This window comes from Callithrix jacchus, chromosome 4, assembly GCF_049354715.1.
Source record: "Callithrix jacchus isolate 240 chromosome 4, calJac240_pri, whole genome shotgun sequence".
NCBI lineage: Eukaryota > Metazoa > Chordata > Mammalia > Primates > Cebidae > Callithrix > Callithrix jacchus.
This window is the reverse complement of record NC_133505.1, coordinates 47,415,479-47,428,403: the sequence shown is the minus strand read 5'-3', so window position 1 is coordinate 47,428,403 and position 12,925 is coordinate 47,415,479. Positions and strand designations below refer to the sequence as shown.

The 12,925-nt window shown below is 43.4% G+C and overlaps 1 protein-coding gene across 7 annotated transcripts in view; it reads right to left on the bottom strand.

Moving 5' to 3' along the window:
• Positions 1–3,245: 3,245 nt before the first annotated feature.
• Positions 3,246–12,925, bottom strand: part of DNAH8 (dynein axonemal heavy chain 8) — a 346,427-nt gene continuing 336,747 nt past the window's right edge. For 5 of the 7 annotated variants that reach the window (XM_054254946.2, XM_078369092.1, XM_054254947.2 and 2 more), the window contains 2 exons: positions 7,461–7,582; positions 3,246–3,666 (listed from right to left, as the gene is read on the bottom strand). In XM_054254946.2, coding sequence (XP_054110921.2) covers positions 3,379–3,666; positions 7,461–7,582 — 410 coding nt within the window. In that variant the 3' untranslated portion in view covers positions 3,246–3,378. Of the gene's footprint in view, positions 3,667–7,454; positions 7,583–8,648; positions 8,822–11,555; positions 11,703–12,925 lie in introns of those variants that run through there. The other 2 variants (XM_054254948.2, XM_054254949.2) reach the window with 2 other exon arrangements.

The window sequence follows — 12,925 nt, the reverse complement described above, 5'->3', positions numbered from 1 at the left end:
TAATTGAAGTACAATAAACTGCACACGTTTGAAGTGTGCAAGTTGATAAGTTTTGACACCCATGAAACTATGACCACTATCAAGAGAATGAACACATCTATCAGCTTCCAACATTTTCTTCTGCCCCTGCTCCTTCCCTTCCCAGGCAATTTCTCATCTGCTTTCTGTCACTGGTGGTTAATTTGCATTTTCTAGAATTTTATATAAACAAAATTGCACATTGTACACTCTTTCTTTGGTCTGACTTCTTTCACTCAGCATAATGAGATTCATCCAGTTTTAGTATGTATTAAGTTTGTTCCTTTTTCTTGCAGTGAAGTATTCAATTGCAGGTATATACCATATATTTTTTTTCATTCATTTACCTGTTGATGGGCGTTTGGATTGTTTCCAATTGTTGGCTATCCCAGTAAAGTTTCTATGAGCACAGGACTGTATGTCTTTGTGTGGACATACACTTTCAGTTCTCTAGGGTAATACCTAAGAACAAAACGTCTGGGTCATATAGTAACCATATGTTTTACTCTTAAGAAACTGCCCGTTTTCCAAAATGGTTGTATGATTTGACACTGCCTCCACAGTCATGCATGAAACTCCCAGTTGTTCCACACAAGAGGGTTTTCTTTGATAAGGTAATTGCAGGATTGTAAAAGTATGTGTGATTTTTCAGAGAACATCAAGAACATCAGTCAGCGTGGCAGAGGCAATTGAGCAAGTTGAGAGATGGGATGGGTGATAAAGGAGAAACTTTGTTCTAGGCCAGCTTCTAGAGGGCTTTGGTATTTGGAGAGTGCATTCCAGGCAATGGAAACTCACTGAAGTCTACATCTTCTGTCTCTGGACATTCCATGAGGTTTCCCACCTTTAGACTTTTCTCTTCCTCATGCTGCTCCCTTCCTTTGAACATATCCATTTATTGTGTTGGTAATATTTACAGAAAGTTCAGACCCAACTGAAATGCTACTTTGTCTTCCAGTTCATCCTCAACCATGAGTTTCCTTCACCATTCCTTTGAACTTCACCCACGGCTCTGAGTCACCTTGTGCCTCCAATCATAGGGGAGTGCCCTATTCATCTGAGGTCTCTGGTGGCAGAGATGGTGGCTCGTTCATGCAACATCACCCGCAAGACCAATCCCTTTAGGAAGATGTATCTCTATACAAGTTTCTTTTGGTCTTATTTTTATGCAAAGTCCTAACTAAAGGAACATTTTGAATCAAGGAAGGTATAAATCTCATTGCTCATTTTGCAAGACCAAAATGAGAAGATGTGGACTGATTCCAAGGAACAAGAACAATTACTTTGCCTCTCTCCCAGCTTCATTGGCTTAACCATTTCATGCTGTATCCTTTGCTCTTTTATGCGCACCAGGTCTCCCTCACTCAAGTGGGGCAAATTATGTAATTAGTGAAAGAGCAACAATTTTGCAGAGAAAATGGTTATGTGCTTATGGAAGTTCAATAGCTTAAAACATCCAAGGAAACCATTTACTGGGCCTAGAGAAAGAAAGCAGAACTGGACCCTGGCAGAATTAGGGATAGCTGGGAAGTACTCACCAGAAAGAAGACCACTCTGAGGGACTGCCCCGGTGCCTGGTGCCCATCCTTGCTGGGCCTTAATGCCCATCTCTCTCTCTTCTGTGTTGACGTAGCTCAAAGTAACCAGCAACAGCAGAGAGTTCCCAGGAAATGGCACATGAGTGACTTTAACTGGTCTGATCAATGATCTTTGCCAGATTTACATCTTCTTCACCTGTTTTCCCAGTTTTCCACAAGACATTCAAGTCATTAGAGAACACTGATGTAATTGTTATTCTTGAAAAATCTGTCATGATATCCAGGGATCTCAACTATGCATTTGCCTTCAATTGTTTTAACAACTGGACAGGGCTATCAATAAAACATGTGTGTTTTATTTTGGAGCATGCAATTTGGTTTGCTATGATGTCATGGTGCTTACATTTCTCTGTGTCCACCCAGACTGGCAGGTGCTTCTAAATTCTAGTCTCAGTTCAGGAGGACATTCTTTCTCGAGAATGCCATCCTTACTTTAGTGTATGTGTTGGCCAGGGAAAGTGCTGAAACACTTGGGTCAGGGGCTTGGCTACTTTGTTTTTCAAACTGCCTTTATTTTTTTTAAGTTCTATGGTTTTGACATTGAATCAATATCAGGAAAATACCAGAGGCCACTGCTACAATTTGCATTTCATAATGTGTTTTCTACTCTTTGAAAGTACACTAGACTGTGGAGGAGTTTTCTCTGGGGTCTTTTCTGTAAACCTCACCTGGGCTATTGCTTGGCTGCCTGGTTTTGTTTGTCATCAGCATTCCCGATCAAGGTGGCAGAAGGATGAGAGGGAAACAAGGCAACTTGAAATGTTCCCTCCTTTGGAATAGTCAGAAGGAATGAAGCTCATGTGTTTAGCTGCAGGCAGGCACGAGGATTCTAGATGAGAAGACTGGTAGAGACACTTCTTCACTGTCCTGAAGCTGCGTGAGCATTCAGTATAGGACCCCATCTGTTTTGTTAAATTGACAATTTCCTTTAGCAGGAAATCAAGGTTCAAACTGAGTTTCAGACTAGCTACAGAGTAAGAAATAGCTTCACTTTTTAAAGGCTTTGCTTTTTAAGACATTCAGCATGTAACCTAATTTCATTTGATAGGGTTTGTTTTTCCCTTCTCCATTTGCTGCCTAGAAATGTGTTTCATTATCCCCTGCAGAATTGGAGTTGGGAGGGAGAGCAGGAGAGTTTAAGTTCTCTGGGCCTCAAAAGCAGTAAAAATTAAAATAAAACAAGATAAAATAAAATCAAAATAAATCACAAGAAAAGCCATCCCAGTGATTTTCTGTCTTAAACACGTCATACTCAACAGCTGTATTACTGAGGAATACTGGCCGGATCTCTTCAGTTTCCATTTCAGAAGCACAGAGAGAATACCAAACTCAAAAGAACAAAAGATAACACATTAGCACAAACATAGACATGGCTAGATTTTATTCAAGGGAACTTGGTACCTACTTGAGGGAAAGGTTGTCAACTACTAGGCTTTTTTTAGGATGAAACATATCAACACTTTCAGATTTTTAAAATTCAAAGCTTCCAAAGTGTTGTAACATCCAGACAGGGTATTATCTTTAAAAAGTAATTATAATGAAATATGGTGTCTTGGAATAGAAAGCATTTGTTTAGAGTCATCTTTTTGAATATTGATATGTGAGGAAAACACACACACTAGCAATTTTAGAACATGAACTTTTTAATTTAGAAGGAGTAATTAAGCAATTACTGGGGAGAAAAGACACACACATCACCGAGTCCCTCAATAGCACAGGCTGTCCATGTGGCTTCTGGTGCCCTCAGCAGATGGAACCGAACTTACTTGATGTCACACAAAAGGGCCACTCCTCTCAGGATCCAGTGATCCGGGGACAACACTGTTCGCAAATATACCATAGTGATGAAGGTCAAGTCAGTTCGCCTGGGTTTCTTGTAAATAGGACATACATACAGCTTGGGGTCCTTGGGTGCCGTGGAGTTAATGGCAAAGATGTGCAGCACAGGTAACTGCGTGAAGAGCACCTTGGGGGTGGATTCCGTGAGCTTCCCATTCCGTCTGTCCCAGGCTGCTCCATCCATGTATAGCCCATAAATATACACGCCTTCCTGGAAGGGTCAAGCATAAGGTAAGAGGATTTATTTTTTAAACTAGGTGCTATAAAATGGGTATGAGTGTAAAGGCTGTCAGTTTGGAAATAAAACACACACCAGTCTTAAAACACTACTAGAGGGAGACAACACCACCGGGCACATTGCATTAGTGAAATACTGAGCCCAGTTTTCTCCTGCAGCCTGTGTTGAGGCTGTGAGCGCTGCAGAAATGTTCCTGTGTGTTGTTAGTTATTTAAGTGTGAGGGCGGCGTGCCTAAGCAACCGACTTAGCCAGCAGCACCAAATCACCTCTACAGGGAGGTGAAAGTCTCTGAGCGGTCTGGATTGAGTTGGTGGAAGGTGGGAGCATGGAACAGGATCTGGAGCTGGTGTCATGTGGGATCTCAGCCTGCCACTGGTCAAGCCAACCTGTGTCTCTACTTCATCCCAGTCACGGATGAAGTGAGGTTTTCACAGCCAGGCCCACTAGTGGGAGAGTCAGAGCGCCCCCCAGAGGCCAGGCATGGTAGAACCAGGGTAAGCATGGCAGGGGCATGGGTGGGGAATGCTACTTAGCAGCCAGCTTCTGGCCACCCTCCCCAGTGTCTCTCTCATACAACAGGCCCTGCCCTGGGGATCCTCACCATTAAATCAGGAAGATAAGACGCAGAGGGGCAGAAAAATTTTTTAAAGTTATGAATTGATAGCAGCACACTCTTGTTACTGGGAGTGCCCGGTGAACTGTTCTGAGGGTGAGGGCAGTGACTTCTGAGGTAAAGCCTCTGTGGCTGGAGTGCTTAGGGGTCTCTGTAGAGGGGATGGCCTTATTTGTTACCTAGGCTGGAGTGCAGTGGCAGGATCTCAGTTCACTGCAACCTCCGCCTCCCGAGTTCAATCAATCTTCCCACCTCAGCCTCCCAAATAGCCTGGATTACAAGTGCCTGCCACAACATCCAGCTAATTTTTGCATTTTTAGTAGAGATGTGTTTCACCATGTTGGCCAGGCTGGTTTCGAACTCCTGACCTCAAGTAATCCTCCCAAAGTGCTGAGATTACAGGCAGGAGCCACTGTGCCTGGCCACAACTACCTTTAATAAGGCTGACTTATCATGCTAATTTTGCAGATGGGCCTTGATGGCCTTGAAGCAGGGGGCTGTGTTTGGAAAGAGCATAGGCATCCCAAGCAGGAAGAACACTACAAAGCTGCAGGGCAGCTGGAAGAGCTCCAGTATCTCCTTTATCAGAGGACTCAATGGTTGTAAAATAAGGTAGGGCTTGACCGAGGAAGGATCTGGGTGCTAAGCTGAAAAGTTTAAGCTGGATCCTGTAGGCACTGGGTAGCCACAGAACATGTATTCACTAAAAAAAGAGAGGCTGAAGGAGAATCACAGGGGAGGCTCTAACAATCATGCCAGCTCACCAAATAGTTAAATGTAGAAGATGGTGGCCATGTTTTCATTTCCAGTGAGGTTTGGATCAGGGGAAGTAAATGTTCATTAGAATAAAAGACAGTGAGATTCGCTAGAGACTTTTCTGGAATTCCCCTAGTGTGGGCTAATGGTGTCAGGACCATATTTTTTTGGAACCCAAAACTGAGGTACATGGTTTGACAGTAAAACCATGGGCAGTCTCAGAAAATCGGGACATATGGTTACCATCATTAATTCAGTGGGTGACAATGAACTACATGAATAATAGAGCCACTTAAAAGCCATCGTGTGGTAAATTATATCCCTCTCCAGAGTGCGTTCAGCCTCTGAACCTTAAAAAGTCAGTGAGAAGGTATGGTAGACAGAATAGTGTCACCCAAAAATTCATGTCCACCCAGAACCTTGGAATGTAATTATTTGGAAATAGGGACTTTGCACACATTGTTTAGGTAAGAACATAGTGAATTGTGGTAGGTCCTAAATCCCATGTGACTGGTAACTTTATAAGAAGAGGAGAGAATACACACACACACACACACACACACATACGGGGGGGAGGGAGAGAGAGAGAGAGAGAGAGAGAGAGGAATGTGAGAATGGAAGTGGAGATTGGAATGATGAAGGAAAGCCAAAGATCCTCAGCAACCACCAGTAGCCAGGAGAGAGGCTTAGAACAAGATTCTGCCTTGGGGCCTCCAGTAGAACCCAGCCCTACCCTGATTTGACTTCTGGCCTCCTAAGCAGTGAGAGAATAGCCCTCTGTTGTTTTTAGCCACTCAGGGTAATGCTACTTTGTTATGACAGCCTTTGGAACGGAACACGGATTTTGACTCCAGGGAACAGAATGCTGCGGTCACAAATGCCTAAAGATGTGGAAGGGATTCTGGTGTTGCATAATGGAGAGAGGCTGGTGGAATTCTGAAATTGCCTTGAGGAGATTGTTGGTAGGAATCTGGAGGTTAAGGTGCTTCTGTTGAGGCCTCAGCCAGGAAGACAATATGGGAAACTGAAGGAAAGGCGGCCCTCGTTATAAGGTGGCAGGGAACTTGGCTTGAACTTGGAAATCATCTGGTCTAGCCCCCTTACTTGACAAATGAGGGAATCAAAATCAGAGAAAGGGAAAGAGAGACCGATTTATTGAGAGTTTATGTGGGGTCCAGCACCACGTGTAAAGGATCACATTTAAATCCTCACAACTCCCTTTTTAAACTGTTTGTTTGTTTGAGGCAGAGTCTCTCTCTGTCACCCAGGCTGGAATGCAGTGGCAGGATCTCGGTTCACTGCAACCTACACCTCCTTAGTTCAAGCAATCCTCTCACCTCAGCATCCTGAGTAGCTGGGATTATAGGCATGCACCACCACACCTAGCTAATTTTTGCATTTTTAGTAGAGACCAGCCTTCACCATGTTGGCCAGGCTGATCTGGAACTCCTGACCTCAAGTGATCACTCAGCCTCAGCCTCCCAAAGTGCTGGGATCACAGGTGTGAGCCACCACGCCTGGCTACAACTACCTTTAATAAGGTTGAATTATTATGCTCATTTTGCAGATGAAGACATTAGGGCTCCAAAAGCCACAGAATTTCCCACATTCATTGAGCAGATTAGTGTCCAGGCTGTGGGGGCTCTTCCCCCAGCCAGGTGCCTTTCCACTTGAAGCTAGAAAGGGGCACCCCTGGAACTGTCCCTCAGCTCCAGCCTGCTAGTCCCCTTCGTCTCTGCTGCCCTCAGCACTGCTCTGCTGCCTACAGTAGAATCTGTGAGTAGCCCACAGTAGTGGCTGGAAATGTGTAGAAAAAGCCTTATTTATTCATTCATTCATTCATTTATTGAGACAGAGTCTCACTTTGTCACCCAGGCTGGAGTCTGGTGGTGTGATCACTACTCTCAGCCTCCTGGGCTCAAGCAATCGTCCCACCTCAGTCTCCCAAGTAGGTGGGACTACAGATGCATGCCACCAGTACTGGCTAATTTTTTTTTTTTGGTAGAGACAGGATCTCCCTGTGTTGTCTAGGCTGATCTTGAACTCCTCAGCTCAAGTGATCCTCCTGCCTCAGCCTTCCAAGGTGCTAGGATTATAGGCATGAGCCACCACACCTGGCCAAAAAGCCTTTTTAGCAAACACAAGTATAACTTGTAATGTTGTGGAAATGTGGTTTGAGTAATTCCAAGAGCTCGTTAGACCTTGTAATTCATCTTCCACTCCAGCAGATGGGGGAGGCTTTGGCCAGGAGACTAAGGTCTCCTGGTTATAATGGAGGGAACCATCGCTGCAAAGCAAATAGACCTAACCAAGGCACTCATAGCTCAGTTTTAAGCAAAACTTGAAACTTCAGCTCTGGCTCCAGAATGGTCCCTGATATTGTCCAGCGATGCCTACCCCAGGGGGCGATGTGATCTCTTCCTTGGTCTGTCGCAGAACTTCATTGTGGATGGTCACAGTGTCCAGTGCCCAGCCTTTGTGGGCACGGGTCACTTCTTGCCTCATTGCTGTGAGGAAGCCTTAAAGAAGAAAAGAAGAGATGTTGATGCCTTGTTGCAATCCACTTTAAAAACAAGGAGGAAGCAATGTTAAGTGTCATTTGCTTATCAATCTCCAAACTACAGGCCCATCTCAAAAGGAGTTGAGGCCAAACCCCAGGGGAGACATTTCGCTCAGCGTTTTGTTTCTGCGGGGACCTGCAAAGAGCTAAATCTTTCTCCCCTGCTGACAGCAGGGAAGCAGCACCCTTTAGGCTTCAGGCTGGGCCTTGGTTTGAAACTCTCCTGGGATTTCAGCTGCTCAAGTCTTAAAGGCTTTTAACCCAGTTCTAGCTCATAGTCTCTATTTGAAAATACAATATCGAGGAATAAGATAGGAATGGTGAAATATTCTGAGAACAGCATTCCAATTAGACTTGAATCAAACCATTATCAAGCTTCTATTTGCTATAATGGAACAATTTCATTTAGTCTAGAGAAATAAGGCACAATGCCAAAATAGAAAACCTGACTTTCAATTCGACCAGACAAAGCAATCACCCTGGAAAAAAAAGCTACATGTTTTAATGTGCATAATACAGTGATTTTAAGACGATCTGCAGTTCCATACATTGTGGCTTTTCTTTAAAGCTAATATTTGCAAACCATGCCATTCAATTCAATAAGATAAGGCTTTCTCAGAGAGTAACAATCGATGTTAGAAAAAAATACCCTAAACTTCAGAATGGACTTCAAACCCTTAAGAAAACATATTTGTGACCTACATATTTTATTTTGACCTTCCTGTAAATATTAAAAATCATGACGTTCTCCAGTGAGAAAACATTTGGAATGTGCGTGTTCCTGCTAGATTAGTGAGTCTGGAGGACCAAACCAGCAAATACCAATGCATGCACAAAACAACACAAAGGTAATAACATTTTACTGGGTTTGAATGGGAGTGGGGGTAGGGGAGAATTGCAGGGCATAATTATAAGCACTGAGTCGAGATCTCTTGGAGTTGGAAAGAAAGAACAGGTCCTAGCCTGGCTTTACTGAGAGTCAAGTTCTCCCCATTATTAAATGAGACACTTGGAAAGGCACTCACATGGTCATGCTTTCATTCATCTCTCAAATCTTGCTGAAGTGGCCACCATGTACCAAGTCCTGCACTGTGTGGGATGACCACAAAGATGAAGAGGCCTTCCATGGACTCCACATTCAAGAAGCTCAGTGGCTGGGTGTGATGGCTCATGCCTGTAATCCCAGCACTCTGGGAGGCTGAGGTGGGCAGATCACAAGGTCAAGAGATCGAGATCATCCTGGCCAACATGTTGAACACCCCCCCCCCGCCCCCAATCTCTACTAAAAATACAAAAATTAGCTGGGCATGGTGGCGGGCACCTGTAGTCCCAGCTACTCAAGAAGCTGAGGCAGGAGAATCACTTGAACCCAGGAGGCAGAGGTTGCAGTGAGTGGAGATACTGCACTCCAGCCTGGCAACAGAAATAAGAAGCTAAGACTGGAGGGAATGTGGGGGGATGCTGGACATTGACACAACGTTGCCATTATGAACAAAGTTAACTACTCAGGAATCAACTCAGAGAAAGCGTAATTGAGAAAATGAAGTGGAAGGTGACTCTTGAGATCTATATAGGAGTTTGCCAGATGGGGCAATTCCAGGTAAGGAACCGCACATGCACCTACACGCATGGCTGGGAGAGGGTGGAGGCAGTCAGTGACAGCAGATAAGGTTAGAACAAAGACAGAGGAGTGATTTTTCAGGGTCAGAGTTTGGACTTGATTCTATAGATAGACAGAAGCCACTGAAAACTTAAATAAAAGTTCACATGGTTTGGCTGTATTTGCATCTTGAAAAGCTTACTCAGAGCGCCCCCTAAAATAGGATTTGGGGTGGTAAAAAAGGGCTTTTGCATTAACCCAAAAGAAGAGTCGACCAACCAACCAAAGCAGCTGAGTGAAGGACTTTCATAGAAGGTTCCTAAAAAGTTATTGTTTCATGAAGCCGAGAGTGCCTAGTAGGAAAGACTGGTGTCATGATGCCAAATGTTAAGTACAGGAGGCAGGAAATGCAGTAGAAGTTTGCCTGGCAGCAATTGCTGGTCAATGCCTGTGCTCTATGTGGAGTCACTTGAGGGGATTGTATCAGCATGTGATTGCGTTGACTTCCTTTTAAAATTATTTTAGAGCCAGGGTCTTGCTATGTTACTGAGGCTAGTCTCAAACTCTTGGGCTCAAGTGATCCTCCCACCTCAGCCCCTTGAGTAGCCGGGATTACAGATGCGAGCCACTGTGCCAGGTAACTTCCATTTTAAAACATCGAGGCTCCCATACTTTAGTAGTAAAACATTTTGTGTGTTTTTCAGTCAATGGCATATATGGCCAAAATAATAAAACCAATTCTCCATTCTAAGGCACTCCATGAAAATATCATTTTCACCATTTAAGTATGCATCCATGTATTAAACACTGAATATCCTAGTGGGGTTATGTCAACTTGGAATTAAATCAGCCCTATTTTATGACTTTAAGATTCATTACTGATCTATGAATCTACAACGTCATAATATACAAGGCATGAATCCTGGTCTTAACCATTCATTTGCACAAGTTGAATAACTGAATTTTTCTATAACATTTAAAGTTCCAGCTACACTGCAAATTTGACCTCACTCCTTGTAGCACTCAAGACAATGTCATAGGTGCCAGAGTAGAATAGAGATGGATTCTAGCTTATGTAGCACATCTACTTCAAAGACTTCAGCCATCATCAGAGCTCTGAAAAACTCTAGTGTGAATAAGGAGAGACTATTTCTTATCTTCTCTCTAATGGGGAGAGGCACTCCCTAATGGGAATGATGTTGGCCAGCTGACTTCAACCATAAACCTCCTATGCTTAGGAATACCAGGAGGTGGGCTCTAGAACATAATTATGTTCCTTGTACTATTAAGAAAGGAAAATGTTAAATGTATTTGTATGTATTTGTAGCCTGAGAGTGGAGGATAGGAAACGTTAAAGGGCCATTGCCATGTTCAGAGAACATAGAGAAGATACATGTTTTTCAAGTCTCAATGGTTTTGTTTCTGCTTCCTAAAGAGAGCATGATCCTTGTGGCACTCCTAGGGTAGTGAATCCAATGAGTTGTTCATGATTGAGTTTAAAAAATGAATGGCCATCTTTCTTGTAGACTGATAACAAGTCTAATGGAATGAAAAGATGGTTTTTTTGAACCCTCTATAATTTTTAAAGACTATTGATATATTTTTCTTTATAAGAGCTTGAAATCAGTACTTTTGTTTTGGCACAATTTAGTTTCAATAATTCCTAAACCAAATTTTAATCATCAGTGGTGAAAAAAATGATTCATATGTTTGATTCCAAAGGGAGAAACAAAAAATTGGGGAAAGTCTTCAACAATAGAAACCTTCTATTCTTCATGAGATTAAACCACCCACATGAAGATAGTCGAGATAATTATTTAAACATCTGAGTTACATGTGGTCTAAGCCAGATGCTTAAAAAAATTCTTCCCCCTCAAGCCAATAAAGCATAATGAATTCTTAAAACATTTGTCAAGCTTGTTTCTTTTTAAAAAATCACAAGTTTAAAACATGTATCTAAAATACAATTTATAAAATGCTTATTCTGCCGATTTCGGAGTCCACAGTGCAGGGTGGCGTGGGGGTTGGCAGCTGCCCCCTACATCAGCAGAGCAAGACTGCAGGGGTGTGGCCCTCCCTCCCATCCCCTTCTGTTCAGACACCCAAGGGGAACATGTGCATCCCTGGGATCACACGACCAGAAAATAAGACCCCAGAGGTTTCTTGAGTCAATGCTTACCAGAGAAGCTGAGACAAGGCAGGGTATGGCTGAGCTGGGCAGGGCCCGGCTAGGCAGGGTGGGGCAGGCAGGTGGGCTCTGGAAGGGGCTGATGGTAGCAGACGGGGTATTGCCTCTTCCTGCCTCCAGGTAGGAAACACCCTGATTGAGTGGGCTGAGAAGGGTTGGTCACCAAGCCTGGACCCCCAGCTCCCTCAGTTATAGGCTGATATCAGAGCAGTGGCTCATGGGAGGCAGTTAGCTGGAAGGTCTGAGGCCTGGTTCATGGGGTCAGGGAGGAGCGGACAGAAGAGGACAGTACTGTGAAGGCAGATAAAAAGGTAGCAGCGTCAGGTTTCTGGCCCCAATCCCCCTGGGGTTTTCCAACCCAAAGCCTGCAGTCTACTTTAAAAAGAGAAGAAAAGCACTTAATGAAAGTTATAGACAACTAACCCCCACTACCTCCTACACACAAAATCCAAATTGTTTTCTCATCTCCCCTCCGGCTTCCTCCCAATACAATAGAGTTTCCTGTTTTCTTTTCTTTCTTTCTAGAAATTCCCTTTTAAGCTAGGATTATACTTTAGAAACTCAGGTCTAAAGTAACACTTGTTCTGTGTTCATTCCTATAACAGTAGAAATCCAACAGTTCAACATACTCATGGCTGTTGTTTGACTTGTGCAATCAGTTGGCTTAAGGAAAGCTGAAGAGTGCTTTAAATATCATTTCATATAAGGTCTTAGAAAAGAAGAAAGAAACAGCTAATCAGGAAGATTGCTCTTCTCAAATTTATAAGGAGTTGTTTGGTATTCTGCAATGATTTATACTAAAAATAAGCAACGTTTTCTTTTCTTTAATAAATGAACTGGTCCTTATGCAACAGGCCTTAGGCTGCACAGTATTTCCTGTCTAATCAGTTACTAAGCTTGCCAGTAGCATCTTTGAAGATGAGGAGAAATGATGTTCCTGCCACGAGTTTACGACAGGCAGTTTTTCCCCCAAATGAGAAGCAAATGTAGTTCATTGGTAAATTAAACCAAAGGTCAGAAATCATTAAACGAAGATAGGGTTGGTCAACCCAGTTGAATAAAAATGCACCAAGTACCTTTCACGGTTCTTTGCTGTAAGGCAGGGACCTTAAACTGCTGAAAATCAGAGACAACCAGGAATCCTCTAAAATTCTCAATTCCCAAGTGACACAGCTCAGATAATAAAGTCAGAATCTCTGGAGGTGGAACCCAGGTACCAGCTTCATTTTAAGGCAGGACTTCTCAGACCTTCATGTTCATGGGAATCAGCTGGGGAGAGGGATGTTCTAAAAGTGCACATTCAGATTCAGTGGGTAGGTCAAGGGTGGAGCCTGAGATTCTGCGTTTCAATCAAGCTCCCAGGTGATACTGATGCTGCTGGCTGGTGGACCACATACTGGGTAGCAAAGGTCCAAGGTCAGGGTTCTTCACTCATTCGAAGGACCAAGGGAGCTTTTAAGAAAATTTATTGCTACCAAAAGTGTAACAGTGGCTATTTCTCCACAGCCATTGTG